Consider the following 20,284-nt stretch of genomic DNA (forward strand, 5'->3'; position numbering starts at 1 on the left):
GTCTTCACTGTTTACTAGACCCTCATGATTTTGGACGTTTAAGAAAATTTGGTTATAAATTCAGCAAAATAATAAGTAAATTGTTACTCATCGCAAAAATATTATGCATAGAATTTGTCTTAGAGTATTATAGACTAGTAATTTATCTCCTCCATATCCACTAGTATATTTTCTTGATTGTTCAGTTTATTTGTCAGATGAATACTACATTCAAGCACTATCTTGTATTGCTACAAAGCATATCATTTTAGCATGAAATAATTAAAATGTATTTTTTAAATTTCTTTTACAATATTGGCTTAATGGAAGAAATGGCAGAACATTTCAAAGAAGTATTCTTACCATGGAAACCTGATTTTACTGACCCAGATTTCTTAGTTTATTTATAAAAATACTGAACTCCTACCATTTGCAATAAAGTACTTGAAAAATTGTCTTATTGATCAACCTAGCCCAAGAAAAGGGAAAGAGGCATATGTACTGGGATATAAATAGTGTAATAAGCAATAATAGAATTACCAGTAAAATTACACATTATTCCCTTTTGGACCATTTTCTTTTTAGGAACATCTTTTCAAATTGTGTAAATGCAACATAGTTTAAGGGAAAGCAATTGAACTCCAATACCATAATTCCTTATACATAAAAGTGAGTGTTTCTTTAAATAATACTCCCAGTTTAATCAAAATGGATGAGTGCAGTTAATTCACAAAGTTCATTCTAGTCTTTCATAAAATGAAAGTAATATAACTTTCTTACTCACATTTATAGAAAAAGAATACCTTGTATTTTTATTATACTTTGTTAGAGCCTACAGGTCTCTGTAATTTGGCATATTCATGCTTGGTTTCACACATCATTCATAGTATGACATATAATGAAGCAGCAGGTTGAACACCAAACTCTCTAACCGCTTCTCTTTCTCTTCTCACTGTGAGTGAATGAGCATTATTGGTAGTATAAAGATCAATATGTAGGAAATATTTTTAAAACATCAAAATAACTGTGTTAAAAAAAAAAAAACTATACCGTCTAGTTTCTATACTGGCAATTTGAATGGACTGTAAATAAAAATAAAGAATGTGGTTTTTCTATGGATAATATAGATTTATTTCCATTGTGGTATTTAAAGTTAGGTGATGCAGATATATTTTAAAGCCCTCTTCTCACTGATTAACTAACAAAAAGACACTTTTTGTCAAGATAATGATACAAACTAAGTACAAGTTACAATCGTGAGTAATTCTTCGCATTCTTTTTTGCCTTGCATCTAAATGTTGTATTATGTTGACAGATCTGGGAAATTTTAGTGGCCGGACAAGAAGTGCAGTCTCTGTGAGAGAAGGCCAGGGGGTCGTTCTGATGTGCTCTCCTCCACCTCATTCACCAGGTACGGTAGGATCCCATTCCTTGCTGCTGCTACTGCTGCTGCTCTCTTTTGCTATATGTTCATTCTTTTAGACAGTATATTGATGGGAGAACATTTCAGGTGAACTGTGCATGGTTTTCCCGACATGTATCAGAGTGTCACATGAATAATTACAGATCATGTACTCTAAATACTATTAGACAGGAGACTGAACTCCAATGATAAGATTGTTTTATTGCCATTCTTCTGCCCTAACAATGACAGTCAACAGTAAGAATGTGTTGCTGTCGTGAAGAATGTACGTATTGCCTGGAGAACAAGGGAAGCAATAAACTTGGAGAATTAAAACTTTTCTAAATAGTTTGGAATATCAGAGTTGAGTTAACTAAATACCAATGTGCATCTTGTTTACGAAGATAAACTGGATACTTAGTTGTTTATGGTATTCTTTGCCACACTGGAATAAGAACTTCTAAGAAATGCTTTTTTGAGTTTGAAACAAAACCGCAGTTTACTTGCTACTTTTTTGGCTACTTAGGGTCTTGTTTGTAAAAATCATGGTGCGTACTTTATATGGCTTGAGGAAACAGAAAACTAAATTGTACTCAGATTAATCTTATGTCCTTTTGCCAGCTCGTAACTAACTGTATCCGTTTTGTTTGAGTTCTATAATTTGAGATGCGTACTCCTTTGGAACTTTTTTATAGCTTTCCTGTGATATAACTTAAGAGTGACCGGCATCAGTTAAAGAAAGAGAGAGAGAAAGAGCACAGGGAAGAACCAAGAAATAAAGGCCTTAGTTAATACCTGGAAACAGAATTCAAGATCTTGGTATCCCAGCCATTTTTTCTTTAATTAGAGTGATGGCCAAATTTGTTTCTAGGTTATTTTATCAGTATAGTAATGGAGCCCAATTTGGCTCTACTGTACACATATATTTTTTTAAATAACAAAATGGCCTACATCGACTTTCTTAAGGCTTCTTTACCTTTATCTGATCCCCCTTCTATATTTTTTAATTGAAAGGAAAGTGTGCTGCATATCAACAGGAACATATTTCTGAAAACATTTTTATTTGAAACTCAGATGACAATACAATTAGGAATAGCTTTTGAGTTGTACCCCTCCAATTCCTGTACATCAATCCAGTTGCTCCATTTTTCTGTGAAAAGTTTGGGGAGTTTGCAGTAAACATATGTAGTCTCACCTGCCTCTAAATCCAGATTTAGATTCTTTCCAGACAACATCTGTTTTAATTTTTTAATGGATAAGACAAAAATTATGGAAATTGTATAGCACTAATATAGGTCGTATGTTGGTTATTAAACAGATTTCATTCAAAGGGGGTATTAGTTGAATAATTGTTAGAGATTACAAAAAAGGGAAAAAGAAGGAGAAGGAGTAGGAGAATATAGCAGGCTTTATAGAGGATGAATGAATCTATCACTAGACTGACGGGAGTTAACAACATAAAGTGACCCCTGTGGGAAAATAAGCAAGATTTTCTCAGATACGATCTGTATTGCAAGATTGTTGGAATATGTATTTTTAAACAAAGTGAAATGGAAGAGGATAATGTAGAAATCAAAACTGCAGGATTACCCGTAGATAAATTATCCATATGTCAGAGAAAACTGTGTACAAATTTCTGGTGGGAGAATACAATATAATGAATTGCATATATGATAAGATAAACGTAAGATACAAATAAGCATTAATAACTGGTTAAATAAAAAATATTGTGATCTATGATTGAGATCAATATATGTAAATAAAATGACTGTTCAGTAAACTTGTTTTACAACCGAACTCAGCCACTTGGCCAAGGCCAACTTGGTATGTTATTACCAACAGCTGCAGCCTTTCAATTGCCACATTTACAAGCTTTCTATTTTCTGAAGGGCATCCACTGTCTTCTACTCACTCCTTTAGTGCCCTGATCTAGAAGTCCTTTAATCTCATGGAAATCTACAAATTATTGATCCTACCCCATTTTCACTTTACTCCCACTCCTTTGAGTCTCACTTTTCTCCTTCAATTGTTACCATGTTCTTTTATACAGCTTCAGTTTCCTCATCTCTCTTTTGCTTTATCATACTGACATGCCAGTTTGCAAAACCCTAAGCATGATACAAGTCCAACTCCTAGCCTACTGCATATATGAATCTATTTAGATTTATATTACTGTTAAAAAATACCCAAAACCAAAGCATACACACAAAACAAATAACAAAAAAAAAAGTTATGCAGACTCCTGTCATTTTAATATGCAAATTATAAGTTTCACATGCATCTTCATGTTAGCTAGAACTTTTTTAAAAAAACCTGTCATTTTTATATACTTTAGTCAGATGTTTTATGTGTCTTCCCCAGTCTCCCTCTCAGGTGATAAACTCACATCCTATTAAGTTGTGAAAGCAATTGGAAGGTAACTTCCACAAACCCTCATCACCAAGTCCCACACCAATTATCATTGATAGCCATACACTCTGACTTCCCATTTTTAAATATATAGTATAATATACAGTAAACAGTATAGTATCCTGTATGCAGTATTGCAGTTCTAAGGCTTATCTCTCAGCTTCTGCACCGTAGTTCATCTTTTCTTTGCTGACTTAAAGAATTGTTTTAGCAATGCCCCTTCTTTCTTCTGCATTTTTATCAGAGATTGCTTACTCTTTGAGAACAGTCCCACCAGCATGCAGACCTGCTATTCTTTCCTCCCTAGAAAAATAAAGTAAAACTTCCTTGACCAGTGCCCTCTACTACATGATTTTTGGTTTCCCCTTACAGTAAAACTCTCCAGAAACTTTATATGTTCTATCCATTTCCGTTCCTCTCATTCAGTCTGTCTGTGTGTTTCACTCTCTTCTTCTCTCTTTGTCTCTACTGTCTTTCTCTTTCTAAAAGATTTATTGTCATGCAATTTTATCTCATAAAATTCACCCATTTTAAGTGTACAGTCCAATGAGTTTTACTACATTTATATAATTGTGACTTCATCACCAAAACTCAAAAGAAACTTCCATCATTTCAAAAAGTCATTCAGTTCTCTGTTACTCATGTTCCTGAGCAATTTTTGCTATGCTTTCTGTCTCTATAGTCGTGACTGTTCTAGAAACTTTATTTTAATATTTTTTAAGATGTGATTTTGCCATATTAGGCTGGTCTCGAACCTCTAGGCTTAAGTGATTCGCTCACCTGTAATCCCAAAGTGCTGGCATAAGCCCCAGCCCCATCCAGAAATTTCATTTTTAATTGAATCATGCCATCTGCAGTGTATGTATGTGCACATGTGTGGGTGTTTGGTTTCTTTCACTTGGCAGAATCTTGCTGAGATTCATCTGTATCATGGCATGTATCAATAGTTGGTTACTTTATATTTCTGAGCGGTATTTCATTTTAAGGACACATCCACATTTGTTTATCCATTCCTCAATTAACATACTACATTTGAGGAGACACAAACATTCAGACCATAGCAGGTGGTAGTTGGAGATGGTACTCTTTTTTAGCTTTATATAAGATCTTGCGGGTAGGGCCTTTATGATAAGATTAATTGCTTTAAAAGAGGAGATACCAGAGAGCTCTTTTTCTGTACTGAGTGTGAGAAAACAGAAAGAAAGTGTCCGTCTGCAAACCAGAAAGAAAGCCCTCTTCAATAACCAACCATGCTGTCTCCTTAATCTCAGACTTCCAGCCTCCATAACTGTGGGAAAATAAATTTCTGTTGTTAAAGTCACCCAGTCTGTGTTATTTTGTTACGGCAAGTTGAGCAGACTGCCACACCATCTCATTCTCCTAAGCATCAAAGCCAAAGTCCTTACCGTTGCTTGGAGACCCCTCACCATTTGCCTCCACTTGATCTCTCTGACTCATCTACTGCTTTCCCTCCTACTCTCTTTCCTGTAGTTATACTCATCTCCTTGATGTCTCAAATAACCAGACAAGCTCCTGCTTTAAGGCCTCTGCGGTTGTTATTCCCTAGTCCTGGATCATGTATATCCCAGGTATATGAATGGCTCACTCCCTGACATTTGTTTCTTTCTTTAAATGTTGCCGCAGTAAAACCTTTTCTGACCTTCCTCTTTAGATTTCCATTCCACAGTTCCTTTCTTCATCTTTGCTTTATTTTTCTTCATAATACTCATAGCATTCCATACACTGCACAGATTTACTTACTTAGTTGTTCATAGATTGTCTCTTTCAGTTACAATGCAAATTCTAAGACAGAAATTGGGTAGGTTTTGTTCACTCTTATTACCCCAGTACCTAAAACAGAGTATGAGCTCAAAAATATTTATTGAATTAATGTATGTACAATATTCAGAAATATATGATATGAGCCAAGGTTTTATTAAATACCAGATACTTTGATGGAGAAGTCATAAATAAGAATAGCAAAAATCAGGCCGGGCGTGGTGGCTCAAGCCTGTAATCCCAGCACTTTGGGAGGCCGAGGCGGGTGGATCACGAGGTCAAGAGATCGAGACCATCCTGGTCAACATCGTGAAACCCCGTCTCTACTAAAAATACAAAAAATTAGCTGGGCATGGTGGCACGTGCCTGTAATCCTAGCTACTCAGGAGGTTGAGGCAGGAGAATTGCCTGAACCCAGGAGGCGGAGGTTGCGGTGAGCCGAGATCGCGCCATTGCACTCCAGCCTGGGTAACAAGAGCGAAACTCCGTCTCAAAAAAAAAAAAAAAAAAAAAGCAAAAATCAGATCAGTTGTGTAACAAGAAAACCTGTCTTAAAATTTACCTTTTTCTCATAATTATGTTGTGAAATGGTGATTTAATTTTAGTGCCTTATTTGATTAAAAGAAGAACTTTGAAAATATCTCGGGAAAATATGGTCAAAAAGGCTTGCTGAAGAAACAGTTATTTTAGTCCATTTTCATACTACTATGAAGAAATACTTGGGACCAAGTAATTTATAAAGAAAAAGAGGTTTAATGGACCCAGTTTCACTTGGGGGGGGCTCACAATGTTGGCAGATAGTAAAGGAGGAACAAAGGCGCATCTTACATGGCAGCAGGCAAGAGAGTATGTGCAAGGGAACTGCTCTTTATAAAACCAACAGATTTTGTGGGACTTACTCACCATTATGAGAACAGAATGGGAAAAACCCACTGCCATGATTCAGTTACCTCTCACTGGATCCGTCCCACAACATATGGGGAATATGGAAGTTACAAAGCAAGATGAGAGATTGATACTATGAAATGAGTAAATAACCTGATACATGCTAGAAATCTCAGACCCAAGTTTCTGTTTCATCCAAATACTCACGTAGGTTATTACAGCACACTTGTTCAACTGATGCTTGATGGCATTTTCTTTCCCAATCTTGTTTTACTTTCTTTTTTCAAATAATAATTAGTTATTTATCAGAACAATTTAAAGTGTCAAGAGTCAAATTTTATTATTTTTATCTTTCCAAATAGGTTATATGCTCTTTCAGGATATAAAACTTACCACCTTCCGATTCATGTTCCCAATATGTAGCACAGTGTCTGATCCTTAGTAGGTGTTCATTAAATGCATGTTAAATCACTTGAGTGAACTGCTGATTCTAGTAATTGGGTTTTGCAAGGTTTTGGATAGTTCCTGTCAGCCTTCTGCTATTGGGTCATTGTATCCTATATTCATGGCAGATATTTGGGTCACTTAATATCACATTTATGTATTACTATTTCAAAGTATAGCAACTATTATGATTCAGTGGAAGCTGTATGAAGTGATAAAACGGTTTTTACTTCAGAGAAGATTAAAACTTATTCAGAAACAGCACACAGATGCATTTTCTTATTACCTCAAATAGATGTACAATGCTCATTTTTCTTCAAATAAAAGCAAGAGCTTGGGTTGACTTTTTAGCCAGATTTCTCAGTTTTCTTCTCAAGGGATCAATATTAATTCCTGTCAGCAACATATGTAGATGAAAATCTCTTGTTTGGATATTGAGGCTGTTATTCATCTACAAGACAGTAAATACATATTTTTGATATGTTATGCCCACCTAGCCCAAGTGAGCTTTGGTTCCCAAAAAAAAATGTCTTTTCAGTTTAGTAATTTTGAAATTGAGGGTTATATTGTAAAGAAAGTCTCTGTAAAAATGTAGAAATAGCCTCATACAACGTAAAAACATACATAGAATTATTTTACTGTTTAGAAGCTATCATTATGGATACTTTTTACATAAATAAGTCATTTGTTACTATTTTACTTTACGTATTTGTTTTTATTATGAACAGAAACATTCAAAAGCTTACATTGAAGTGGGACCTATAATTTTTAAGTAAAGTATAATGCTATTGTAAAAAGATATATGAATAAACACTTTATCATATAGTAATTATGTAATCCTTAAAAAATATCTGAAACTTAAAAATTATTGACATCCTCATAGTATCGATGAGGAATCTAAGCATCAGAAAGATTAAGTGAAATACTTAAGGTCACATACACAGTAAGTGATGGAACCAGTGCTTCAACATTTGATACATCTAATACTATATAATGTGCATTTTGTGTAAAGCTATACTAAAACCTTTATAGGAATAATACAAATGAAAACCTTTGAATAATAGAATCATAGACTTCTCATAAATAATGTGAATTTTATCAAATATTTTACTTATCTTCATTCAACAAACATATACGTAGCACCTATCCTTTAATAAGTTTAGCCTACTTGCATTTATTTCTACCATCTTATTTTGTACTATTTACTCTGTATTTTAAAAAAATTAGATTCACAGGGTACATGTATATGTTTGTTACATGTGTGATGCTGAGATTTGGGGTCCTAATGATTCTGTCGTCCAAGTAGTGGACAGGTAGTTTTTCAACCCTTCCCACCCCATTTTGGAATCCCCAGTGTTTATTGTTCCCATCTTTGTGTTCGTATATACCCAAAGTTTGGCTCCCACTTTGTGAAAACATGCTGTATTTGGTTTTCTGTTTCGGCATGAATTTGCTTAGGATAGTGGCCTCCAGGTGAATCCATGTTGCTGCAAAAGACATAATTTTGTTCTTTTTTATGGCTGTGTAGTATTCCATGGTGTATATTTGCTACATTTATTTTCTTCATCTAACCCACCATTGATGGGGACCTTCATTGATTCCATATTTTTGTTATTATGAATAGTGCTGTGATAAACATACTACTCCAGGTGTTTTGGGGAAATGGTTTATTTTGTTTGGGGTATATACCCATTAATGGGATTGCTGGGTTGAATGCTAATTCTTTTTTTGTTCTTTGAGAAATCTCCAAACTGATTTGGTCAGGGACTAAGCTAATTTGTATTCCCATGAAAAATGTGTAAGTGTTCCCTTTTCTCTGCAACCGCACCAATATCTGTTTTTTTGTTTGTTTGTTTGTTTTTGTTTTTGTTTTTTTTTTAACTTTTTAATGGTAGCCATTCTGACTGGTAGAAGATGGTATCTCATTGCGATATTTGATTTGCATTTCTCTGTTAATTAGGATGTTGAACATTTTTAATTGTTTATTGGCTGCTTGTATGTTTTCTTTTGATATGTGCCTGTTCATGATCTTTGCCTATGTTTGGTTTTGTTGCATTTGCTTTTGAGAACTTAATCATAAAATTTTTGCTTAGGCCAATGTCTAGAGAGTATTTCTTAGGTTTTCTTCTGGGATCTTTATAGTTTGAGGTCTTACATTTAAGTGTTGAATCCATCTTAATTTTTTTATATGGTGAGAGATAGGGGTCCAACCTTAATTCTTCTGCATATGGTTAGCCAGTTTTCCCAAAACCATTTAGTGAATAGGGTATCCTTTCCCTATCGTTTATTTTTGTCAACTTTTTTTTGAAGATCAGTTGGTTGTGGGTATGAAGTTTTAATTCAGGGGCCTCTATTCTGTTCCATTGGTGTGTGTGTACCAGTATCATACATTTTTGGTTATCATAGTCTTGTGGTATAGCTTGAAGTGGTTACCATGTTTTTTCTGTGATTGATTTTTTGCATTAATATATTTTTAAATTGCAGTTCTCCTGATATTCATTTCAAAATGTAATATTTTATTTGCTGTTTTCAAAATTACATGTAAAATCTTAAGATGCCTATTTAACACCATTTTTGAACACTTTCAGTGGAATTGTTTTTGGTGATTAATGGATCTGTTGATTCAAACAGAATTTGGGGAAGAAAGGGAACTTAACTTTCTGGCTCTATGAAATACAGTACCTAAGAAATGATGAATTTGGTTTAAGATAGGAAAAGATTAGTTGAATTGTGAATACATGAAGTCTTAGATATCTATAGTTATCTCAGAAAACTGGAGATAAATCTCCAGTTCTTGATATACCAGACTCCCTAAAAATGCAAAGCCATAGATAGGTATAGCTCACTTAAACATGTTTTTGTCAATTTCTCCATCATCACTTCTCCAGTTATAGGTGGAATTGTGATCTTATTCATATCCATCAGGAGGAATACTAGTGTGACATGTACATTGAATCTCAGAGAGAAGGAAAATAAAATCATAATAATCAGTTACATAGGAAGCATTAAGGCAACTGGAGTAAGTGCATAAAGTGAATATTTGCAAACTAAACTTATTTTATTTCTACATATAAGCTTTGAACCATCATAGAGTATAGCTTAATTTACAATGTAATGAGCTATAGCAAAGCTTATGCCTGAGCACAGAGCAAACATAGTGCTTAATGCATTTTATTGTCTCTTTAACACTTCTTCATGGTGTTCTCTAACACGTGATATATCCAGCTTGGAAAGAATAGTCAAAGAGCAGTGGACACCGAAGGACTAAAGGCCCTGGACCCTTTCTAGATGCTAAATCTAAGCCACCCCTTGTTTCCTTTGGCCTTGAGACACCATAGAAATATTGGTTAGAGTAAAGAAGACTTCAATTTTTGTGTATGAGCTGTAATACTTCAGCTGGGGCATTCCCTATTAAAGAAGGAAACGAGAGAAATTTTTGTTTTGTGATTTTTTTATAGATTCTAAATGTTTTTTTTTTCAACCTAGTTTAAGATAGGTAGACAGGTTTAGCATTTTCAAAACCACTGTAAAATTAGATAAGATGTAAGTAAACAAATCCAGAGAATACAAGAGGTAGCCCCATGAACACTATGATGAAGGAATACCACGTATTCTCTGCTTCTAACTACCTATACTATACAATCATATTTCACCTGGGATTTGGACTCAGACATCCAGGTGTTCTCATCCTGGCTCTGACTCTTACCATTGGTATGTCTGTTAAATTAAGCTTTACCTTACCTGAAAAGAGGGAATAATAACAGCTACCTCACAGAATTGTTGTCAGAATTAAGAGGCAGTTTATGTAAGATAATTAGCTAAATGGTTGGAGGACAGTGAACATTAAATTAATTTTGTCTAGAAGATCTGTCTTCAAAAATCCTCTTTAAAATGCAAATCCTTTTGAGAAAGGTGATGCGTTAAATCATTATCTGCTAACATTAATTAACAGTTAGCAGAGATTAGTTGACATCAAGCTGACAAGGCAACTAGAAGATGAATAGCACTTGAAAATGGAAATCTCAGGGTTTGAGAAGGGGAAGGGATCAAGAAAAGGAAAAATGAACCCTGACAATTAAGTGAAAGGGCATCAAGTATCGTGGCTGTCTTCAGGAGATGACTTTACCCTAAAATAATTAATACTAGAAATTGTTCCCTTAAAGCAAAGCTATATAAAATGGCAACCAAAATTTCACAGAGATAAAAACAAAATATTGTTGATGATAGTTTTATTTAAAATGAGATTTTACATTATCAGATCTAAATCTCATAATTTAAAATGATGTAATTAGTACAACTATGAGAAAAAATGGACTAGACATTTTTGGCATCTTTTATCTTATAAAACTGTGAGATAGCATGACACTCCATGCTTCTAATTAATTTTTATACCACAATCACAAAAAGTAATTGTTCCAAAAATACTTAAGAAGTTTCCCAAGATTTCTCTTAGTTTTACTTTGCAATATATTAATGTTGTATTCTTAATATTTTATAAATAACTTATGCAAAAGATATAGGCAAGATGGAAATAGATTCTGGGAAGTGTAATTGAGTGAAACTAATCTTAAAATAAATCAACTAGTAATTATTATGTGATTATGATTCTTTTTCCTAAAAGAATTTTATAATTAGGGTGACTTGAGTTACATCATTTGGACACAGAGAGCTCTATTTTTAAGTTCTGCCTAGAATCAGCCATTTCTTTGGATTAATAGAAGCAAAGAAAATCAGTATTTTACATTTTATATGTATCTTACTTCATCTTTATCTCTATTTTATAAGTAAATTATTGTTACCACCATGTTACAGATGGTAATATTGAAGCTCAGAGAGCAAGTTGACTAAAATCCCATAGCTACTAAATAAAAACACACAGATGCAGCCCTGTGTGATTTCAGATCCTATGTCCTTTTAACTATCCATGTGGTCCTTACACACTGACTGTATCATATTGTATTAGTGCATTCTCACACTGCTATGGAGAAATACCTGAGACTGGGTAATTTCGAAAGGAAAGAGGTTTAATTGACTCACAGTTCTGCAGGGCTGGGGGGAGCCCTTAGGAAACTTGCAATCGTGGCAAAAGGGGAAGCAAACACTTCATTCTTCACATGGTGGCAGCAAGAAGAAGTGCCAAGCCAAAGGGGGAAAAGTCCCTTACAAAACCATCAGATTTCATGAGAACTCACTCGCTGTCACAAGAACAGTATGAGGATAACTACCCTTAAGATTAAATTACTTCACACTAGGTCCCTCCCACAACATGTGGGGATTATGAGAGCTATAATTAAAATGGAGACACAGCCAACTCATATCATTCCACCCTTTGCCCCTCCCAAATCTCATGCTCTCACTTTCAAAATGCAGCTAAAGTGCCCTTCTAACAGTCCCCAAAAATCTTAACTAATTCCAGCATTAACTCGAAAGTCCCAGTCTAGTCTTATCTAAGACAAGGCAAGTTTCTTCCTGCTATGAGCCTGTAACACCAAAAACAATTTAGTTATTTCCTACATACTATTGGGGTACAGGCAGTGGATAATTACACCCTGGGTGGGGACTCCAACCCCACATTTCCTTTCCATACTACGCTAGCATAGGTTCTCCATGAGGGTTCTGCCCCTGCAGCAAAACTTCTGCCTGGACATCTAGGCACTTCCATACATCCTCTGAAATCTAGGCAGAGGTTCCCAAACGTCAGTTACTGACCTGTATGTACCTGCAGGCTCAACACCACATGAAAGAGGCTTGTACCCTCTGAAGCCATGGCCTGAACTGTACCTTGGTCTCTTTTAGCCACAGGTGAGATGCAGCATATCAGGTCTTGTGACTACACAAAGCAGCAAGGTCCTGACCTGGCCCATAAAACCATTTTTCATCCTAGGCCTGTAGTCCTGTGATGAGAGGGGCTTCCATGAAGATCTCTAACATGCTCTAAAGACATTTTCCTCATTGTCCTGGTGATTAACATTTGGCTCCTATTACTTGGGCAAATTTCTACAGCTGGCTTGAATTTCACCTCAGAAAATGGGTTTTTCTTTTCTAGCACATTGTCAGTCTGCAAATTTTCTGAACTTTTATACTCTGCTTCCCTTTAAACATAAGTTCCAATTCCAAACCATATATTTGTGAATACACAAAACTGAATGCTGTTACGAGTACCCAAGTCATATCTTGAATTCTTTGCTGCTTAGAAATTTCTTCTGCCAGATGCCCTAAATCACCTCTCTCAAGTTCAAAGTTCCATAGATCTCTAGGGCCAGGGCAAAATGCTGCCAGTCTCTTTGCTAAAACATAGCAAGAGTGACATTTATTCCAGTTTCCAGCAAGTTTCTTATCTCCATGTGAGACCACCTCAGACTAGACTTCATTGTCCACATCACTGTAAGCATTTTGGTCAAGCCATTGAACAAGTATGTAGGACGTTCTGAACTTTCCCACGTCTTCCTGTCTTCTGAGCCCTCCAGTCTCTAGGATATTCCAAACGGTCCCACGTTTTTCTTTCTTCTTCTGAGCCCTTGGAACTGTTTCAGCCTCTGCCTGTTACTAAGTTGCAAATTTGCTTCCACATTTTTGAGTATCTTTTCAGCAGTGCTCCACTCTCCTCAGGGCCAATTTACCCTGTTAGTTAGTTCTCATGCTGGTATAAAGAAATACCTGAGACTGGGCAATTTATAGAAGAAAGACATTTAATTGATTCACAGTTTTATAGTGCTGGGGAGGCCTCAGGAAATGTACAATCATGGTAGAGGGGGATGTATACATGTCCTCCTTCACATGGCAGGAGCAAAGAAAAGTGCAGAGCAAAAGGACGGAAGCCCCTTGTAAAACTGTCAGATCTTGTGAGAACTTACTGACTTCATGAGGATAGCACGAGGGTGACTGCCCCCATGATTAAATTATTTCCCACTGGGTCCCTCCCAAGATATATGGGGATTATGGGAACTACAATTTAAGATGTGATTTAGGTGGGGACACAGTCAAACTGTATCGTATTGTTACCAGTGGCAAGTCTGAACAGGAACCTTGGTCCTTAATGCTTGTTTTGTTGGAAGAAAGAATTTGGCCAGGAAAAGCAAGTAGATTAAAGGCAGAAATGAGAGTTTATTGAAGCAAAGAAAAGTGCATTTGGAAGGACCCAAGTTAGCAACTCAAAAGATTGAGTGGCTTATCCGATCCTTAGGTGAGGGCTCTTATAGACTTACTATTTCCTGCTTTTATCCTGGTCTTTTTCCCTTGTTCTTCCCATTGGGCAGGGTGTTGGCCAATCACAGTATGTACAGTGACTTGCCAGTGTCTGGGAGGAGCCACATGCATCATTTAGTATTTAAAGTTATGTGCATGCTTTCTTGGGGCAGTTTTTCCACAGATCTAGCTCCCCTAGAAGAAGGTCATATACTGGCCAAACAGTGCTATTTTGCTCCTTGTAGCACATGCCTGGATATGTTCTCAGGAAGAGGTCACAATCTGCCATTTTGTTCCTTACTGGGCATGCCTGGACATGTCCCCAAAGGAAGATCAAATTCTGCCATTTTGAGCCTTACTGTGTATGCCTGGACATGTTTGTTTGGTTCCTAGGATTTTATTGGTAATTTATTGCCCACAAGCTCTAGATGTTTCCTGTGTGTTAGGAAATCTTCCTTCCCCTGGTGCTAGCCTTGACCACATATCATTTCTGAAGAGACTACCTGATGGTTGCCTGACAGTGACCTGACAGTTGCCTGGCATTCTTTTGGGCCCCATCCTGCCCTGTTCATATCTACCTATCGACCTACTCTAACAATAGGGCCTAAAATTTTACTAAAGATGTTTATCTGGTGTATACATAGGCCACTTGTTAACATGTTTGTTAAGCCAGTTCAAATCAACAGGGGATGTCATCACTTGTTTTAACTGACTTGACCAAATTGTTCACTGAATTGAACATTTAATGCTTCTCAAATCAATGATATAAACAATAGATAAAAATACACACACACACACACACACATTAATTTTAGTATTTTTACCAAGTAAAATAATTCAATGCTTAAGTGTCAGTCAACCAGTTCTTTAGATGCCAGGCAGGATAGACAAAGAATATAAGCATATTGAAGGAAATGGTTGAGAAATAAAGGAGTTATTTATTTTTTGTTATATCATGCCTGTTTTCCTTTGGAGTAAAAAATGTATAAATTTTATACTGTCAAAGTAATCAGAAAAAGACTGCATCAACCCACACTGTGCTGTCCATTGAAGCATTTGTAACAAGTGCTTTAACTAGTTACTTAATAATATCCGAATTTGGTACTTGTCAACAGATATATTTTGAAATTACTTTAAAATCTGAAGAGGTCATTTAAAAATGTTTTACTTTAAAATATTTCAATAGAAAATGTTTTATCCTTTTCAGTGTTTTTCCTGTACTTTGTTGTAATATATTTTATCACTAGAAAGGAAAACTCAATGTGTTTTAGAGTCTTTGTTTTTTTAAGCTGTGTGTGACAAAGTTTACACTTGAAAAACTATCACAAGGCAAACACTTTAACATGGAATTTGTTTTAGAATATTTAGACACAGCATAAGGAAAAAGATTTAGAGCACTGGAATAAGCTTTGTGTTTTACTTAGATTGGTTAGGGATTTTGACATAGAGCAGCTCTAGTTTATCTAATTATTTTTTATTGTTTAATTGAATTTGACCATATATTCCCAAATCCTTTAAAATAGCTTATTTTTGTTTCATCTTTATAAAATAGTCTATACAGAAAAATGTAAAAAACAATGGATGAAGAAAGCAAGGCACTCACTCCTTTGGTAATTGGTTCACATGATCAGGAATAACTAGTGTTTCTATGCTATATTCATTTGGTTTGGCCAAAGTGGTCAACCAGTCAAATTAGTATGTTAAATGCAGCCAATTAGTGTGTAATTTTTTCTAGTTGTGCTTGCTCTAAAACTCAAAGCAGGAAGAAAGAAATGGGGTAACTGATGTAGGGGTCGAGCATAAAAAATGTGGATGTGTCAGAAAGTCTAGAAAGTGACAGTATCCTTCTAATTCCAGAAAGTATCTAAGCTAGTTCTCCCTGTCATATGGTAATATATTTTTCATATAAATTTATCACCATAGAAACCTCCAATGACTGCCTAATACATTTAAATTAATTTCAAGTTTCTTAACCTGGCACAGGATCCTTTTTTGAGTCTCTTTTATAGTTTGCCATTTGACTATAAAACACCTAAGCTTTTGTTTATCTTAATGTATTCATTCTTTTTCAGCTTCCTTGCCTTTTATCATGTCATTTCCAATGCCAGAAATGCTTACACATCTCCCTTATACAGTTCTGTTGAAACTTGTATCATTTTTAAATTACACACCTTAAAATAGCTGTAGTATATGTGTACCTATTTCTTGGGCTCTAGGGTCGAAAGGATTCAACTTTGTCACTTATCTGCAGCATGACCTTGGGGAAGAAATATAGCATGTACTTATCGTAATTTTTCGTTTTCAATATTTTATATGTATATATTGAGAGATTTAATGAGAGGATATATTTAAAGTATTTACCATAAAGTGCCTACTACATAATCGCTAAGTTATAAAGCATTTACCATAAAGAACATTACTTTATGGTAAATGCTCTGTACTTAGTGATTGTGATCATGATACCCTCTTCATTTTATTCTTTTATGATCAACTAAGTAACAAAGGACTTATTCTTCTCTCCTGCCCCACTGCTTCGTCATCGGCATTCCTAAGTGCCTGTGAACAAATTTTCTTCTCTTGTCTAAATCTTGTCACATCTTTCACTGCATAACAGTCATGGACGACATCTTATTCTCCCTACTTGATGTAGGCTACTGAGGCAGTCCATGTGTCTTTGTATCTTTTATAGATTTGCTAACAGTCCTGGATGTTATCAGGTACTTTATAACTACTGTTTATTAATTGTCCTAAACCAAATAATAAGGCCTGAGAACCCCCTCAATAGTTAATTTTGTACATTTCAAAAGATAATGTTACCATTTTTTTCAATAAAGAAATATAGTGACATATATAATTATTTGATCACATACAATATAAATTGTACACTAGCGAGTTAGAAACAAATAGAAAATGTCATCTTCATTTAGGAATTTCAGTTATGCGTTCAGTTGAAAAATTGATATTTGAGTCAATTCTTTTTTCTTTTATTTTACTTATTAAATATGGACTTTTTTTTTCTTTTTTCTTTCCTTTTTTTTGAGATGAAGTCTTGCTCTGTCCCCCAGGCTTTGCCGAGGCCGGAGTGCAATGGCACAATCTTTGCCCACCACATCTCCACCTCCTGAGTTCAAGTGATTCTCCTGCCCCAGCCTCCCAAATAGCTGGGATTACAGGTGCACACCACCATACCCAGCTAATTTTTTGTATTTTTAATAGAGACAGGGTTTTACCATGTTTGCCAGGCTGGTCGTGAACTCCTGACCTTGTGATCTGCCTGCCTCGGCCTCCCAAAGTGCTGGGGCTACAGGCATGAGCCACCACGCCAGGCCAATATGGACGATTTTAATTAGCTTTATTGAGGTATATTAACATATAATGAGCATCTGAAATTTTAAGTGTATAATTCAATGAAGTAAGATAAAAGAAGCCATGTAATCACTACGATAATCATGGCATAGAACATTTCTGTCACCACAAGAAGTTCCCCAATGCTCTCCCCTTTCCAATCAATGTTTCCCCCAGTTCCCATCCCTGATACTCATTGATCTGATTTCTCTCCCTATATTTCGTTTTCTCCAGAAATAGTTTTCGAAGAAATCATACAGTATGCTTCTTTCACTTGGCATAATGATTTTGAGATTCGTGCATGTTGCCGAGGCAGTTAGTTAGGTTTTTCTTAAATAACTGTTCAATATATAATTGTTACAGTGTATTAGGTTGGTAAACATAATTGCAGCTTTTGCCATTCAAAGTAATGAGAGAACCACAATTATGTTTGTACCAACCTAATTCTTCAGGTGTTCATTTATTAGTTGATGGACATTTCAATTGTTTTCAGTTTTTGACTATTATGAATAAAGCTGCTATGGAATTAGACTACAAATCTTCAAGTGAAGAAGCTTATGTGTTTGTGTGATTTTTTTTGTATTTGTATTATAGGTACATACTTCATTTGCTCCATGAAAGTAACTTGTTTCAGCATTTATATCTATGCAGCTATAGGAAAATCTTGTTATTATCCTTTATGTTGCTATCATTCTATGTTTGAAAATTTGTACATAAATTTAATGATAGTATATATTATTTGTAGCATTTTGGAATGACATATATAGCTTTTTTCTATATAAATGTGGAGACTTTATAACACATGTATTTTCTTCCTTCCATACTAAACATTCATTCAGTTTTTATCTGAAGAAATCAAATATTAGTCATACTGATGCCATTAAATGAAAGTACAAATAACTGTGGTTATATTTACTTTCTTTTTCTTTGTTTTAGTTGAAGAATCTTTTTATTAACCCAGAGGGGTTAGCTACATCTTTGCATTTTGTAGACAGAAGCATTAAAAACTGTAACCAGCCACACATATATTGATATGCGTATCTTTGAGTTTAAATAACAATTGATAATTGTTTTTAAAATCTTAATATTAGAGGCCCACATGCATATGATAAAGGCAGTCAAGATATAATTGCTATATTTATCTTATATAAACATTTTCTAAGTTATTGTTATATCCCCCACCACATCCATTTCTTTCAAAGAAGTGGAAAAGATAATTATATATGTACAACGATTCTATGATGAAATTGAAAAACTATGGGCTGGGCACTGTGACTCACGCCTGTAATCCCAGTACCTTGGGAGGTCACAGAGAGTGGATCCCCTGTGGTCAGGAGTCCAAGGCCAGCCTGGCCAGCATAGTGAAACCCTGTGTCTACTAAAAATACAAAAATTAGCAAGGCGTGATGGTATGCACCTGTAGTTGGGTGGCTGAGGCAGAATCACTTGAACCTGGGAGGTGGAGGTTGCAGTTAGCCAAGATCATGCCACTGTACTCCAGCCTGGGCAACAGAGCAAGACTCCATCTCAAGAAAAAAAAATACAAGCTATGATTTTATCCATATACGTGTGTGTGTGTGTGTGTGTGTGTGTGTGTGTGTGTGTGTGTGTGTGGTGATTAGTCCTAAAACAATAAAAATGTTTATAGTGGAAAGGTACCAATATCTAGAAAATGGGAATACATTTTCAACCTATGTTTATCTTCATATAGATGTATATTTCTATCAATATCATTATAGATTTTATAAGATATAAAAATATTAATAAATTAGGAAAGGCCTGCTATTGTTCAGATTCTATAAATATGTGATCTGGAATAGTGTATTGAAGCTAGCCATTCTCAACCAGGATTCCATAAAAAAATTAAGCCCTACAGAAAATAATTTGATCGACTATTTTCTTAATTCCCCCAGAATAGTATATAACTAAAATCATTCTAAATGAATAGAATATGAGTTAACTTCTTACATATAATGCATGCCTTAGGATATTAGAGATTAGATTTTTTTCAGTGAGCATTATATTATAAACATCATTGCATGTCAAAAATTATTTAATCCCCAATTTTTAATGGCTGCATAGTATTCCAGAAAGATTATTTAATCTCTCTTCTGATATTAGAAATTTGAGGGTATTTTAAAAAAGATATCTTATTGTAAATTGCCTTGCAATGAAAGAGACCAGTGTGTGTATGTGTATATATATGTATGTTTATTTATATATATATATATATATATATATATATATATGTATGTGTGTGTATATATGTGTGTTTATGTATATATGTGTTATATGTATAGTGTATACATGTATAAGTAATTATTTCTTGATACTAAATTTCTGGTAGTGGAATTTCCTTGTGAGAGAATCAATATTAAGTTTGTTGATTAGTATTGTCAAAATACCTTTCAAAAAGAGTGTAACAATTTAAGTTAGCCTCACCTAGTCATTTGTGCACTAGTTGTGAATCTCTTTTCTCAGCCTCCTTGTACTGTTTAGTATTACCCTTTGCTTATTCCCATGAACTTTAAATTGTCAGACTACTAGTTAGTCCTCTGTAGAGGAGGTTGTGTGTGGAGCAAGGAGAACAGGTATATTTCCTGGCCCCTCTTTTATCCTACCACATGGAACGCAGTTCGCTTTTAGTTCTATAGGGCATTCATTGCCATTCTCTTACATGTGTTTTGATTCCCCTTCTCTACTTTTAGGTTGTCTTTCTACCAGGAATAATGATTCCTATCGCTTCCACCAAATCTATTTCAAGAAAGATACTTTGCCAAGCAGAAGGTCTACAAGTGCACAGTTCTAGTCTCTCTTCAATGTTTATAAGGCACAGCCATTATTTTTACCTCCCAG

At 35.0% G+C, this 20,284-nt stretch overlaps 1 protein-coding gene across 1 annotated transcript in view; it reads left to right on the forward strand.

The window, feature by feature from the left end:
• CNTN5 (contactin 5) overlaps positions 1–20,284 on the forward strand; it is a 1,396,301-nt gene that overhangs the window by 921,852 nt on the left and 454,165 nt on the right. Inside the window, exon 7 of the mRNA XM_017545918.2 lies at positions 1,295–1,390. Coding sequence (XP_017401407.1) covers positions 1,295–1,390 — 96 coding nt within the window. The remainder of the gene's footprint in view (positions 1–1,294; positions 1,391–20,284) is intronic.

The sequence above is a fragment of the Cebus imitator genome, unplaced genomic scaffold, assembly GCF_001604975.1.
Source record: "Cebus imitator isolate Cc_AM_T3 unplaced genomic scaffold, Cebus_imitator-1.0 Scaffold182, whole genome shotgun sequence".
Lineage (NCBI taxonomy): Eukaryota > Metazoa > Chordata > Mammalia > Primates > Cebidae > Cebus > Cebus imitator.